This window comes from Xenopus laevis, chromosome 4L, assembly GCF_017654675.1.
Source record: "Xenopus laevis strain J_2021 chromosome 4L, Xenopus_laevis_v10.1, whole genome shotgun sequence".
Classification (NCBI taxonomy): Eukaryota; Metazoa; Chordata; class Amphibia; order Anura; family Pipidae; genus Xenopus; species Xenopus laevis.
Genome location: NC_054377.1, coordinates 28,228,626 through 28,244,756, shown reverse-complemented (window position 1 = coordinate 28,244,756; position 16,131 = coordinate 28,228,626). Strand labels below are relative to the sequence as shown.

General features: G+C 39.0%; 2 protein-coding genes across 3 annotated transcripts in view; one reads left to right on the top strand and one right to left on the bottom strand.

The window, feature by feature from the left end:
* The window catches only part of tesmin.L (testis expressed metallothionein like protein L homeolog), a 31,827-nt gene extending 20,735 nt beyond the window's left edge, over positions 1–11,092 (bottom strand). Inside the window, exons 1-3 of one of the 2 annotated variants that reach the window (XM_018257672.2) lie at positions 10,956–11,037; positions 5,555–5,613; positions 4,977–5,068 (exon numbers count right to left, since the gene is read on the bottom strand). In XM_018257672.2, coding sequence (XP_018113161.2) covers positions 4,977–5,068 — 92 coding nt within the window. In that variant the 5' untranslated portion in view covers positions 5,555–5,613; positions 10,956–11,037. Of the gene's footprint in view, positions 1–4,976; positions 5,069–5,554; positions 5,614–10,955 lie in introns of both variants that reach the window. The other variant, XM_041590016.1, reaches the window with a different exon arrangement.
* Positions 11,056–15,446, top strand: XB5969075.L (provisional ortholog of distal membrane arm assembly complex 1 L homeolog). Its single transcript, XM_018257671.2, has 2 exons — positions 11,056–11,301; positions 15,150–15,446. The coding sequence occupies exons 1-2, from the start codon at positions 11,112–11,114 to the stop codon at positions 15,215–15,217; spliced, it is 258 nt and encodes an 85-aa protein (XP_018113160.1). The 5' UTR covers positions 11,056–11,111; the 3' UTR covers positions 15,218–15,446.
* The last annotated feature ends 685 nt before the right edge of the window (positions 15,447–16,131 follow it).

The following is a 16,131-nucleotide window of genomic DNA, read 5'->3' as shown; positions in this document are numbered from 1 at the left end:
TGTTCCAAAGTTAACCCGAGAGACCTCCAAGTCTGGCATATCGGATGCTTCGGAGGGCTCCAAGGGCAACTCTGTTTCACCTGCTAGTACCTCTAGGGGAAAATTATCTGCTTCAAGCATGGTCTCCCCTTCAGTTACTACCTCTGAGTTAGGTTTACAAACCCCTGGTGCATCCTTAGGAATGCCTTTCTCAGACCCCTGTGGAGAACCTTCCTTTCCCCAGAGCTTCCAAAAGAGGGGAAAGTCTCGTCCCAAAATTACACTATGCATCAAAACAGAGGAAACACCCACTTCATGACATGCAGTACCAGTAACAGTTTCAAATGTCACTATAGCAGTGGGATAACTTTTACAGTCTCCATGAATACAGAGCACCCCAAGATTACGTTCATTAACTTGGTCTGGGCTTACCAAACTGGCGTGCACCATTGTGACTAAGCTCCCGGAATCCAACAGAGCTTGAACAGACTTTCCACCCACCTTTACCACCGCCATATGCAAGTCAGTGTCTGCGGTGCACGCAGGGTGAGCAAACAACGACACCTGCTGAGCCGAGTGACAATCCATGGGCTCTGCAGGTAGTGGGCACCTGGCAGCAACATGACCCCACTCATTACATCGCCAGCATTGCACTTGGCCTCGACCCTTGGTTGGAGGGGACAGCTGAGTTTTGTCAGCTCCTTTAGACCATTCTATAGCCTTTTGGTCAGCCCCAGTATCCTGAGGCAACGAATCACTGGCTTTTCCTGGGGACCTTGCAGATGGATGTTTTGTGGCTGGCTTGCGGTGTTGTGGAAACGATCCTAAGTTGTCCTCAGCGGCAATATAACGTTCCACCATTTCCACCAGGTGATCGGCTGTCTGGGGATCTGCATGACTCACCCATCTCCTCAAGGATGGCGGAAGAGCTCTCAGAAAGCGATCCATAGTGACCCTTTCCACGACTTGAGGAGCTGACAGAGATTCTGGCTGCAGCCACTTTTTCACAAGATGAATTAAGTCATACATCTGGGCACGGGGAGACCTCTCTTGCTGGTATGACCACTTGTGCACCCGTTGAGCTCGCACGGCTGAGGTGACACCCAAGCGGTGGAGTATCTCCGTTTTTAACTTGTCATAGTCTTTGGCATCGGCTATGGTCAAATCAAAGTATGCCTTTTGCGAATCCCCAGTCAGAAAAGGCGCTACCAGACCTGCCCACTGGGACTTGGGCCAAGACTCCCTCTCGGCAGTCCTTTCAAAAGTATGCAGATATGCCTCAACATCATCATGTGGCGTCATCTTTTGCAGAAAACGACTGGCCTTAATGGAGCTATCTGTGTTAGGGGCCCCACTCGACACATTGGACCCCAGTGCAATCATCTGCTGTACCACATCCGTCAAGAGTTGTCGATCAGCCTCAACCGCTTTTGCTAATGCTGTCAGTTGAGCTGCAAGCAAACAATTAGTCTCTTGCTGGGTGGCCATACTCTGCCTCTGGATGGTATTGGTCTCTTGCTGGGCAGCATTTGCCTCCTGCTGACTAGCATTGACTTTGGCCAGCTGCAACACAAGTTCCTCCATGTTGTTGAACTACAACTCCCACAGTCTGCAGCAGATAGCACTGCCCTTTTAACAATGGTTGTCCTATTATGCTCACTGTCTCTCTGTTGCCCGCATCCGAAACACCATTTGTGGGGAATAGCTCAAAGCAGCCGGTAGGGCTCAGGTAAAACAGTTCTTACAGAGGAGACAGGAGGCTTGGGTTTGCAACAAAAGTGAAACAGGCTCCTGCCTGGGGTTTTATTGTTCAAACCAGACAACTTAAACAGGCACAATTTCCGTGCTAAACAGTCAAATAATAATGTAAACCTCACCGGTTTGCAGTGTTACAGTCCATAGGAAAGTTCCTTGCGATGGTAACAAACATTTGCCATTTGGAGTTGCAGTCAAACACACAGTTTGTTCACAAAACACTTCACAGCGTATGTTCAGAGGTTCTCTCTGACTCCCAGTACAACACACACCCACTCCCCGCCAGGCTCCCTTAAACAGCCCCACCTGCGGACTAATTGGGCAGCATACTGAACTATATCCTTGCTCCAGGGTCCTAACCTGTCTTACCCTGGAGATTTAAAGGAGCCAATACCTCAGGCTGGGTGCTATATACCTCCCATCATATACAGGCAGCCTATTGGGACATAGCTCTTTGTCACAATATATATATATATATATATATATATATATATATATATATATATATATATTCTGCCTTTACTGTACACCATCTTGTACTTGTGTGTACATATATTTTAGCATGGACACATCATTCTGCTAGGGCAGAGTTCTTAAGTATGGTTGTTTCTGAGAAACGAGGACAGGTTCACCTTGCAGCAGTATTTTTGGTGATTTTTCAATTTAAGCTCCTTTCCGAGGTTAGTCCATGTTAGACGCCAGGCCAGGTTAGACATTAGGCCAGGACTCCTTAACTCACAAGATTACAGATACATAAATGTATAGCTCATCATACTGCACAGTTTAACATTTGCAATGCTTGTTGAGAATAGGGGCTTTACAGAGTGCTCGGTATGCAGGGGTGAATTAGAAGGCTGTAATAAACTGGTACTCACCTCCTGTGAAAAGAAGAAGATGACTGAAATATACAATTTAAGATAAGGGAGCGTAGGAAGGAGGAAAGTACAATAGCTACATAACTATAGAAGAAAGGCATTAGACAAATAGTAGCATTTGAGATGTTCTCAGATAAAAGCACCCTCCACTTATGTAATTATCCAGTGTTTTTTGTTGTCTTTCCAGTAGTTGAATCTTGTATCCTCTACATCCATATTAATAATGATGAAGAAATATTACCAATACTAGAACCAATATCCAAATTCTCTGCTGCAGTCAACATTGTTTAAATAAAAGTAACAAAATGAGTTTAGCTGGCCTGGAACCAGCAACTCTTATAACTCTTTATTAGTGTGACTATGCATCTGAATGTAGCAGCATATATATAATATTGGGTCACAGACACAGCTGCTTGTTTGGGTTCCATGAGGTTAAAGAGCGCAGTACAGGATGATATGTGGAAAAAAATATTTCAAAAAGTTTTGCTGCAAGTATGAAATTTAAAGTCATGGATTATTTCTGTTATAGGGATGCTGAACTTTATTATTACACAGTAAGTTTAGCATATGAAAGATGATCTGCATGCAGCTGTACTAGGGAACCCTGGAACTACCACCTGCTTAAACCACTCAGTAATTGACAAGGGTCTTTAATTGACAGCCATGTGGTCTCCAGTAATAAATGTTGGCAGTAGACTGGGTAGTACTAAAGAGCTCAAAGGCTTTTTGCTATGGTACCATCATATGTTGCCACCTTTCCAAAAAGTCAATTCAACATATTTCAGTCCTGATGGAGGTTCCCTTGTGAACTGAAAGTGAAGTGACTATAAAGCAGAAACATCTAGGAGAGAGGGCGATTGCTGAAGCATCTCGTATAGTGAGTAAATATTGCATATCCTCAGTCAAAACTCTCAAAATTTGAGAAAGTAGTGCCCTAATACTTTTAGCCATATAGAATTCATATAGAACTCAATAACTTTTATATTGGACAGATAATGCATCCAGGATCTAATGGCATGACTACTGGTTTTGTTGTACAGCTTTGCTATGATTATTTAGTTTATTGATAGTACCATCATATTTCAAAGTGAACGTCCACCTATAGACAATAGTTCAAATTTGTACAGCCCTGGTTATGAAAAACATTTTGCAAAATGATCTTCATTATTTTAAATTTTGAAGACACACATAAAATTAGCTGTGCATCGCTGTGAGGAGTGATGGGGTATGTGGGTAGTGCAGTGACATTAGCATTTGGATGTAATGGTGAGGGATCATTTACAAACTCAATGCAATTTGGGGTGCATAATGCCATATTTTTACCAAGACAGTATTTTGTTCCAAAATTCAAGTGTAATAGTGGGTGCTGCAAAATAGCATCTGGCATAAATTGCTGAATGCACATATAATATCATCTGATTTACCAAAATCACACAGAATTTGCAGCATGTAGTTTTTGTGGCGTATGTGAGGCTTGAATAGGTGCATTGGCACTCATTGCTGAATTTTTATTTGAGATCTTTCCATTTGCGATTGTGTTTGTAAATTAGCTGCCTGGACTCATAATGCATCATTTTAAAGGCCCAGAAGAATGTTTAGAAAACATTTAAGCAAGTTTGTCAGTACTTACGATTGAAAAAAAACAAAAAACAGTATTTGTAATCCAAAATGCTACAGTATTTAAAACTACAGCAATAAAAATATATACACAAATGAACAATGGGCAGCTCATTTGCCAGATGGATTTGTAAATTATCAGTAAAGAAGAAAGCACAAGTTGTTTACTACTTTATTGTGGTATTAGTGGGTTGCCATAGTTTTTATTTCTCATACAGTAGTAGCTCAAGGCTCTCCAGCTGGAGATAGTAGGCCACATGTAGCCCTAAAAGGTATTTGCAGCACACAGCTTGTTCAAAAAATGCTTGTATATTCCCTTTGTATGACATTTTTGTATTTATGCACTCTGGCCATGAACATCTAGTATAATCACGCAATTAACATTAAGAAGTTAAAAATATATTCATATCATTAAGCAATGAATTAGTAAATAAACCAGGAAGTTAGTACAATGATCCATGTATAATATCACTGAAATCTGAGAATATGTGTTAGATAGTTCACCACAATTTGAGATAACACTTCTGCATAAAAGGGAAAAAAATGTGGAAATAATCCAAATTGTTCATAGTTAGTGAAGAAATTCCACTGAAGACATTGTAAAACTGGAAAAAGATAAAGAGTGAGATAAAGAGAGAAACAGAAATATCTGTTCTCATCATCATGCATTTCCTACTTAAGTGCTACATTAATAAGATGGAAACATAATTACACCAAAAAATTATTTCACAGAGTATTGTTTATTCTTACCCTGAAAGAACTAGTTTTGCTGCTTCCTCAAGATTTGTTGCTGCTTGAAATATTGTATCTTTGCCTGCAGCACAAAGTGATGCACTTTCCATCTGTTTAGAAGAACATATGGAATGTGTTTGCTTTGGTATCCAACTGTAATAAATTTAATTAAAGGGGTTTTTCATCTTTCAACACCTTGTTCATTTCAGTTGTTTTCAGAAAAAAATACTTTTTATCAATTACTTTGTATTTTCTATTTATAATCATTTTTCTAATATTGAAGTTTAAAGTTTAATTTTAAACTTCAGTGATGCGCAATATGTTGGCGCTCTATAAATACATAAAATTACGTTTTAGAAAAACGGTAAAGAATAAAAGATGGAAAGCAATTTCTGGCGACCAATCTGAAAACAACTGAACTGAAAAAAAGTGTTTGGAAGGTGAACAACCCATTTAATTTATAAAAAAAAAGCATTAAATCAGACTTATAAAGATACGACTAGATAGCCAAAGGGAGATATATATTTGCCATTAGCTGAAGCTGAATAAAACTACAATAAAACTACATAAAACACACTTTTTTAATCTATACTCACATTTTGTAAAGTGAGTGAAAGCTGCAATCCACTCAATAAGGATAGTTGACTGTAAAGATCTAACAATAGAAATTTAATTATTTGTTAGAATTGTTATAAAATATTAGAATATACCTCAATATATATCTATATCTATCTATCTATCTATCTAGATACAGTGGTGTGAAAAACTATTTGCCCCCTTCCTGATTTCTTATTCTTTTGCATGTTTGTCACACAAAATGTTTCTGATCATCAAACACATTTAACTATTAGTCAAAGATAACACAAGTAAACACAAAATGCAGTTTTTAAATGAGGGTTTTTATTATTTAGGGAGAAAAGAAATCCAAACCTGTGTGAAAAAGTAATTGCCCCCTGAACCTAATAACTGGTTGGGCCACCCTTAGCAGCAATAACTGCAATCAAGCGTTTGCGATAACTTGCAACGAGTCTTTTACAGCGCTCTGGAGGAATTTTGGCCTACTCATCTTTGCAGATTTGTTGTAATTCAGCTTTATTTGAGGGTTTTCTAGCATGAACCGCCTTTTTAAGGTCATGCCACAACATCTCAATAGGATTCAGGTCAGGACTTTGACTAGGCCACTCCAAAGTCTTCATTTTGTTTTTCTTCAGCCATTCAGAGGTGGATTTGCTGGTGTGTTTTGGGTCATTGTCCTGCTGCAGCACCCAAGATCGCTTCAGCTTGAGTTGACGAACAGATGGCCGGACATTCTCCTTCAGGATTTTTTGGTAGACAGTAGAATTCATGGTTCCATCTATCACAGCAAGTCTTCCAGGTCCTGAAGCAGCAAAACAACCCCAGACCATCACACTACCACCACCATATTTTACTGTTGGTATGATGTTCTTTTTCTGAAATGCTGTGTTACTTTTACGCCAGATGTAACGGGACGCGCACCTTCCAAAAAGTTCAACTTTTGTCTCGTCGGTCCACAAGGTATTTTCCCAAAACTCTTGGCAATCATTGAGATGTTTTTTAACAAAATTGAGACGAGCCTTAATGTTCTTTTAGGAACAGTAACACCAAAAAAATTTAAGTGTTTTAAAGTAATGAAAATATCATTTACTGTTGCCCTGCTTGCTTCAGAAACACTACTATAGTTCATATAAACAAGCTGCTGTGGAGCAATGGCGGAAATTGAAAAACGGCTATATGGCACAGGTTAACTAATGGATAACAGATAACACAATTAGACAGACAGAGCTTATATGCTATCTGCTGTGTAACCTGAGCCTTTTCTCCTTTGAATGGCTGCCCCCATTGCTACACAGCAGCTTCTTTATATAAACAATAGTAGTGTTTCTTAAGCAAACACAGCAGTTTTACCAGTGCAGGGCAACACTGCATTATATTTTGATTACTTTAGCATTATATTTTGATTACTTTAAAACACTTTTATATTTTGACGTTACTGTTCCTTTAAAAGTGGTCTTTCTTATGGTGGAGTCGTGAACACTGACCTTAATTGAGGCAAGTGAGGCCTGCAGTTCTTTAGATGTTGTCCTGGGGTCTTTTGTGGCCTCTCGGATGAGTTGTCTCTGCGCTCTTGGGGTAATTTTGTTCGGCCGGCCACTCCTGGGAAGGTTCACCACTGTTCCATGTTCTTGCCATTTGTGGATAATGGCTCTCACTGTGGTTCGCTGGAGTCCCAAAGCTTTAGAAATGGCTTTATAACCTTTGAAATTGAACTCAGGTGTGATAAACTACAGTTAAGTTATTTTTTAACAAGGGGGGCAATCACTTTTTCACACAGGCCCATGTAGATTTGGAGTTTTTTTTCTCCCTTAATAACATAAACCTTCATTTAAAAACTGCATTTTGTGTTCAATTATGTTATCTTTGACTAATAGTTAACGGTTTTTGATGAGCAGAAACATTTAAGTGTGACAAACATGCAAAAGAATAAGAAATCAGGAAGGGGGCAAATAGTTTTTCACACACATCTCTCTAAGAAAAAAAGAGAGTATTTAGTCCAAACTTACTTATAATAATCTGGCCCCACAAGTATTTATGAGGTTTTATTTTTCTTTATCAAAGCAGACAGAATGGTAGATCCTACTTATATGATAAACAGAAATATTAAGATCGGGTTGTTGATTGAATATATTTTAAATTGGTGAAAAAGCAGAACTTATGCTTAGCACTGCTCACATACAGAAAATAAATGCATTTGACTGCTCCTGTTGAACACATGTATACAAATTGACATATTGATCTTCTTCTTTGACAACTGTTAAACATTTCTTGACAGTCAATAACGTTTTGATCAATCTGATAGCACTGTTAGGTAGCTTCCACAGGTTTAGTAAACCTGAAAAAAACAGTTTGATGATGTATTCCCTCACCACTTGCACACAATGGTACCACAGAGGCATTTTATTAAAACACCCTATATGCCAGTGCAATGGGGTAGGAAAAAGGAGTGATGATGATAGTCGCTGCTCTGTCACCACACCTCCCAACTGTCCTGTTTTTAGTGGGACAATCCTGATTTTGACAGCTCAACCCTCAGTCCTGGATTGTTACTGAAATGTCCCAACTTTCTCTTTGATCTCCTGCACTGAACCCAGAATATGTGGCAGGTGCACTTAGATACTTTTGCATCAATTTAAGATAAGCAAAAAAACAATTGCAACAATTTAAGATAAGCAGGTTTCTTGGGGAAACTGTGACTTGCAGCATAAAGGGTAATTCACCATCATTAGCAAAACTGTAATAACAGAAATGTGTTCAAACTTTCATAACCTGCCTATTTTAGTAAAATGAACATGGTAATTAGGGGGTGTGGCCACAAAAATGGTCATAGTCAAAAATATTGTCGCCGTGCTCCGCCTGGCAAATGTGATTGTCCCTCTTTCTATTTCCTAAATGTTGGGAGTTATGGACTGTCACGTTCAGCACCCTAATTCCAGAACCAATGCTAGGCTCCCTGGTCTCGGCTCTTGCTTCTGCCTTTAACAGCCGCCTTTCACCTCGGGAGGAGCCCTCAGCTAATTGGATGCCGCCAGGTCTTACTAAGAGAGGAACAAAGCTAAAGGTTCTGGATGAGCAAAGGGGCACAAAAGTTACACTAAGGATACAGGATGGAAGACAACACAGCTTGGAAGACAGACCAGACAATGCAGTGTGGACGGGTAGGCCAGGACAGCACAAGCAGAGTTAAGAAAAGTCAGACAGGATGGGTTAATGCAGGCAGAGTTCTAGGAATGGTCAGGCTAGGATAAGGATTGGAGAGCGTAGAATAGTCAGGCAGGCAAGGGTCAGCTTGGAGAGTTCAGAATAAACAGACAGGCAAGGGTCAGGATCCAGAGTTCAGAATAAACAGGCAAGGCAAGGCTAAATAGCCAGAAGATCAACAGGATTCACTTAGAAATCACACCCAGGAACCAACAAATAGAACCTAACAACGGGCCATGAGTTTTCATTCAAAGTCCCTTTAAATACTTTGAATTTAGCGCTATTGCACAATGACATCTTCACGCTGGCGCATAAACCCGGAAGTGTGCAGCCGTAGGAGAACCGGCACTGAACAGGACCCACACGGTGGGCGTCCCCGTCGGAGGCCACTAAACCACCAGGGTAAGCTCCTATCGTTACGCTGTTGTGAAGTAACACAAGATATTCAATAACAAGTAAAACCTGGCTTAATATGTTTTATATCATAGAGCTGCTGTGCCATTTCACAGTATCCTTTTTACCTCCAAAAGAACAGCGTAGTACCTGAGCATGTGTTCCATGCTCTTGATATCAAGTCGGATGACTACTCCAGGGAAAACTGGGAGGTGAAAGATCAACAGAGGCCTCTAAGCTTATGGGACACTATTGTCATATAATTACACCCTTTTTATTTCTACACTTTTTTCTATATGTGTAAAGAAAAATAAAGTATTTTTTAAAAAAACAGCAATATTTTATTAGCATACGCTTAGACAAACAGATTTCATTTTTTGGTTCAATACAAGTTTAAACCACTTTACTGTGTCTAGTTTCCAGCTGATCAGGAAGTCAGATTTATTTTAATGTTCACCTCAGAATAACCAGTTCACCTGTAATAAACTCAAATTCACAAATCGGATGGGGGCTTATTTATGAACAAAGGTGAACGTCTTATTAGATCTAATGTTAACGACTCAAATTCTAATCGAATTTGAACACAATTCGAATTGAGTTTTCCCATGAAAAAAAAAAAACTTAAATGTCAGGAAGGCATCTTCATATGGGTCATCGGAACTCTGCCATTGACTTCTACATGAACTCGGCAGGTTTAGGCGGTGACCTATCTAATTTGAGTTGTTTCCAGGGTAGGGGGATGATAAATCTCAGATTTGAATTAGAGTTGGTGATTTTTTTTTTATCAACTTGTTTTTATTAAAGATCAGGCATGTACATCAATGGAATACAGTTAGACCTTCCAGAGGTCATAAAGAGTTGGTGATTTTAAAGGAGAACTAAACCCTTTGCAATGTTAAGTCTCCACTGTCCCCCCTCCGTTGTCCTCCCTCCCTGCTTCTCCCCTGCACAGCCTTACCCCAGAATTCTGTCCCCTTTTGAAACAGTGACCGCACATGCAGAGTGAGTGCAGCGGAGCTCACAGGCGCCAACTTCTTCTCGTCAGTAAACTTCATGTCTTCTTCCTCCCCTTCAGCAATTTCCATCTCTTTCGGCGCATGCACAGTTGTCGCAAACCGGAAGATTGCTCCAACTACGCATGCGCCATTACGCAGCTCACTTCATGGCGATTTCCGAAGAAAAGAAGATGGCACCTGTGAGCTCCGCTGAGCTCACTCTGCATGTGTGGTCACTATTTCAAGAGGGGACAGAATTTTGGGGTAAAACTGAGCAGGGAGGGGGGCCAGTGGGGACTTAACATGGCAGGGGATTTAGTTCTCCTTTAAACTTGAAATTTACCATTCAAACCTTAGTAAATCTGCCCCATATAGTGCACTTCACCCTTCCTAGATGAATTAAGAGTTACATGCACATTAGTTGCTCTATATATCATAATAGAAATGAATGTGTATCATATCAGTTGGCTTGGGGGAACGTTGAAGTTTTAATTATTACATGAAAATATTTAGATACAGAAAATGCAGTTTCAGGAGCTTCAGTGTTGTCACAAGGATATGCAGCTCCCAGTAGCACAGCCTGACATGAAGTTGCTGTATTGAACACCACAGTTGCTGTTTTTATTATTTGACCACCTCAAAACATTTTAATAAATATACAATGAAACTGCCTGTCAGTCAGTACCCCGTTATACCTCCAAGGTAACCTGCTACCGCTATAACAACCCTGTCCAACTAATATGACGACTGATTAGACAGGAAGTAAAGTTAGAAGCTAAAACACATACATAAAAATGTCAGTAGTAAGACACAACCAAATTCTTTTTATTACCTAACTTTAAATGATAATCACCGAGAAAACACTTCTTTTATGATGCTGATGTAATGCTATAGCAACGTCCCGGAAATACTCGCACGCTTCCGAAAAACAATAAACTGTGTCCATCCACTTCCGTCAGCGCTTTGCCCCACTTCCGTTATAGCGAGAATGTCCTCCACAGAGAACGCCGCCCCTCCGACAAAATCTCCGGTCTTCGGTCAGTGCTGGAGTTGCCGAATTCTTGGCGGTACCGGCTTGATAGGGTCAGGCGCCTATGTATACAGCATCGCCCGGAGCACTATGAAAAGAGGCGGCCCCGTAGGAATGGGAACTGTCGCTCAAATCTCCTTTGCAATGGGTAAGGACAAATCTCAGGTAGCCAATCAGAAGAATATTTCCTGTTTACGGACCAATAAGATTGTAGGGTTATCAGCAGGGTTGTCAGGTCTAATTTTCATAATCAGCGACAAAACCAGCCAAGAGTGACTTCAAAAGAAGTCCAGTGAAAAAAAGTCTAAAAAAATTAATTAACTTATGTGAAAATATGCCTTTTTCAAATTTTCACTGATTTGCAAATTTTCCATGAAGTAAAATGGGACAAATTCACCTGTCACCAGGGGCGTAACTACAGAGGGGGTCCCAGGATTCATATTCATATACAATTTCAATAAATATGGTAAAACAGGTCAACCTGTCGGTGGCCAGACAATTTTTGCCCCAAAATTACCTGAAATTGAGAAAAGTCAGCAGAAAATGTGAGAATGCTTAAGAGGGACGGGAGATTGGGGTACAGAGCCCAAAATCTAGTGACGCCTGACTTCTACACGTGTCAGTCCCATTGCATGCTGGGTAGTGTTGTCTTACATTTAAACTTACATTAAACTTCGCAGTTGGCAAATTGTTAAACAAAAAATACATTACCCAACATGTACTGGGAGACGCAGGCTTGGCACATTAGGGCAACAAACTACAAACCAGCCAAAGGCCCAAAAAGTAGTCCAAATCCGTACCTTAGCTAATTTGTACTTTCAAAACCTGCCTGGCCTTTAAATTGGTAGCACAATTTGGCTGGAAACCCGCCAACCTGGCAACCCTGGTTATACGGCTGTAACTTTGAGTGCAGGTAGAAGCAGCGTGTTTATTTATTAACACTGGTGTATTTTATACTGTTACCGCAACACGAGGCAACTAACAGGGACTTGCATTCACTTTCTAACTTTTAGTAAACGACTGTAAGCTATTGGCTGGTCGGTAGCTATGAAATTGCAGAATAGTCAGTGTTCCTGATGTGTCAGTCAGTGTGTGAAGAGCAATTATAAGGGTGGCCAGATTCACTATTGCTGGACACTAGGACAACTAACAGTTATGGCATTGGCTGTGATTGAAAGGGGCTAATTTTTAGTATGGTGTGGAGAGTGATATTCAGAGACGATTTGCAATTGGTTTTCATTTTTTATAATTTGTGGGGATTTGTTTTAGTTATTTAGGTTTTTATTCAGCAACTGTCCAGTTTGCAATTTCAGCAATCTGGTCTCTAGGGTCCAAATTCCCCTAGCAACCATGCATTTGACTAAAAGACTGTATTATGAATACAAGAGGGCTTGTATAGGAAGGTGAGTAATAAAAAGTAGTAATAATAAATGTTTAGCCTCACAGAGCATATGCTTTTTAGATGGAGGTCAGTGACCCCCATTTGAAAGCTGGAAAGAGTCAGAAGTAGAAGGCAAATAATTTAAAAAAAACGATGTAAAAAAAAAATAACAAAGACTCGTAGAAAAGTTGTAGAATTGGTCATTCTGTAACATACAAACAGTTAACTTAAAGGGGTGGTTCACCTTTAAGTTAACTTTTCGTATGTTATAGAGTGACTATTTCTAAGCAACTTTTCAATTGCTTTTCATTATTTATTTTTTATAGTTTTATAATTATTTGCCTTTTTCTTCTGACTGTTTCCTGCTTTCCAATGGGCGTCGCTGATCCCATTTAAAAAGCAAATGCTCTGTAAGGCTACCAATGTATTGTTATTGCTAATTTTTATTGCTCATCTTTCTAGTAAGGTCTTTTGATATTCATATTCCAGTCTCTTATTAAAAACAATGCATGGTTGCTAGAGTAATTTGGACCCTAGCAACCCGACTGCTGAAATTGCAAACTGAAGAGCTGCTGAATAAAAATCTAAATAACTAAAAAATCTTTAATAATAAAAAACAATTGCAAATTGTCTCAGAATATCACTCCCTACATTGCACTAAAAGTTAACGCAAAGATGAACTACCCTTTAACATACATGTGAACATATAGATATAGACTATAATTCCTGTTAGTAGCTTTTCAGTGGGTGCATATCTTAAAATTAGTTGTTAGTCCACTGAATACATTTTTAGTATAATATACAGTAGACTGATATTCTAAGATAATTTGTAGCAGGCTTTCATTTTTGGATGTTTTTGAAATAATAGCTTTTTGTTCAGCAGCTCTCTAATTTGCAAATTCAGCAGCTTTCTGGTTACTAGGGTCAAAATTATCCTAGTTAGCAGGCAGTGGTTTGAACAACAGGATGGTAAATTAATAGGTAGAAGAAAATACATAAGACACCTAGTATCTAACCAAGCACTAACACAGATTTGGGGATAATAGTAAATCCAAATTGGGTGCCCCTTTAAGTACTCCATCCTGTATAATCTGGTAGAGATCTGCAAATCATGCACATATTTCAAGTTGTTTTATTCTTGGTGGAAGTCAGTTATGTGTTGTTAAATAGACACTAGGATCCCTTATACAGGTATGGGACCAGTTATCCTAAATGCTCAGGACCTGAGGTTTTGCAGCTAAACCGATCTTTCCATAATTTGGATCTTCATACCTACTAAAAAGTCCTATAAACTTTAAATACACCCCATAGACTGGTTTTGCATCCAATAAGGATTCATTATATCTTAGTTTGGATCAAATACGAGGTACTGTTTTATTATTAGAGAAAAAGCAAATAATTATTAAAAATTTAGACTATTTCAATAAAATGGAGTCTATGGGAGACTTTCTGTAATTCGGAGATTTCTGGATAACGGGTTTCCTGATAATGGATCCGATACATTTATTATTACCCAAAAGTGTCACTCATCCAACCACAAGCCCTATTATAGTAATAAAAGTATATTTCATATCATTAGTGTGCAGATAGTTTTAATTGTTTATTATATGTCATGTTTATGTTATAGGTTATGGGCTTAATATTTGGCTAACATAAGCTTTTAAAAGTCTGCTATCAGTGCGCCTTTATGAAAAATGAAGGCTGTGTATAACTGAACAAGTTAAGTTCAAAGAGTCTATTTGAAATTTATAGACACAGGGATGGGATCCGTTATCCACAAACCCATTATCCAGAATGCTCCAAATTACAGCTGTCTCCCATTTTATCTAAATAATCAAAAATGTTAAAAATTATTTCCTTTTTTTCTGTAATAACAAAACAGTGACTTATGCTTGATCCAAACTAAGATATAATTATTCCTTATTTGAAGCAAAATCAGCCTATTGGGTTTATTTAATCTTTACATGATCTTTTAGTAGACTTAAGGTATTAAGTTCCAAATTATGGAAAGATCTGTTATCCAGAAAACCCCAGCTCCCGAGCATTCTGCATACCAGGTCCCATACCTTTATAATGTGTGACTTTTGGCCAAGAAAGCAATTGTTCCCTGAGGATCCCATTGGCGTCTCTTTGTGATTGAAAGGATACCACCTCTTTGTCTTGTATCTGCTTGATCTGGCCCATCACATGGCTCATTACTAAGTGCAGAGCAGGGTCCAAAATGGTCCCAAAAGCATCCAAAAAAACATTTTTTTGCACATTTGAACCATGGCCTGCATTTTGTAGAATAGCTGCAGGTCTTTGAGCTCCCACTTGGAGTTAAAAAGAACTGAAGTTACCCCATAAATACAGCACAGCCTTCATTTGGCAAAGATGTACGCATTAGGGTCCAACAGGGGTGGCATTCAGATGTGAAAGTTATGCATTTCACATTTCTAGCAGCGCGTTGTGAAGAATACAGCAAGACCGTGGGCAAATATGTCATCTGAATGAGCACTTGTTTCAAAGATCACTGTAAATGAGCCCTCCATTCTTTTAGTTATGCTTTTCATATACTGCAAACTAATGTGGCCAAAAAATCATCTTCAGTTACTAATATTCTGTTTGTGTTTCAGCTCTTTTAGCATGGGGAGTCACCATAATAGTAGATCCAGTTGGAAAAGCAAAACGGATAGATGAGTAAGACATACATTTCTGGGTGAAAAGAAAGAAGTTGTGCTTCAGATATCACTTGAATGGAAGAGAACTGGCCAGGAATGTTGCTAGGTCTGTAGACCTGTGCATTATCCAAAATGCTAAAAGGACTTGAAAATAAAGTTGCTAATTTGTTTGCACTTCATGTGATTTTTGTAATAAACAGCCTATTTTATGTGTAATACAAGGGGTGCAAATATCCCTGTCTGTGAAATTGACCTGTTTGTCCTGGATTTTATTGTTCGTTATTATTGTTGAACAAACGCATGTGTAAATTTCACCTTTAGCCCTGTCCCATCTCAGTGTATACATCAGCCATTATCCCTCAACCATCAGCTCTAGGATCAAATATAGGTAATAGGGAGGTCTGATTGGTGAGAGCGGATGAGTAAGGCAGTTAGGTTAAGAGATGTAAGTTTATAGCACGCATAGGAAGAATCAGCAAAATACTGTTTTAAAGGATCTCTTTACCTTGCCAACAGAATAACTGGCAATTGCTGCTGATTCAGAAGGATGCACTATATGTTACATATCTCCTTTCATCTGAATACAAATTCGGAACATTAAAGGGGGTGTTGACCTTTAAAGTGACACTCAGACAATTTGCAATAGGTTTTATTTTTTTTATTATTTGTGGTTTTTGAGTGATTTGGCTTTTTATTCAGCAGCTCTCCTGTTTGCTATTTCAGCAATCTGGTTGCCATGGTCCAAATGACCTTACAACCCATGCATTGATTTGATTAACTGGAATGTGAATAGGAGAGGGCCTGAACAGAGAGATGAATAATAAAAAGTAGCAATAACAATACATTTGTAGACAGAGCATTTTTTTTTAATGGGGTCAGTGACCTTCATTTAAAAGCTGGAAAGCTTTAGAGGAAGGCAAATAATTAAAAAAACTAT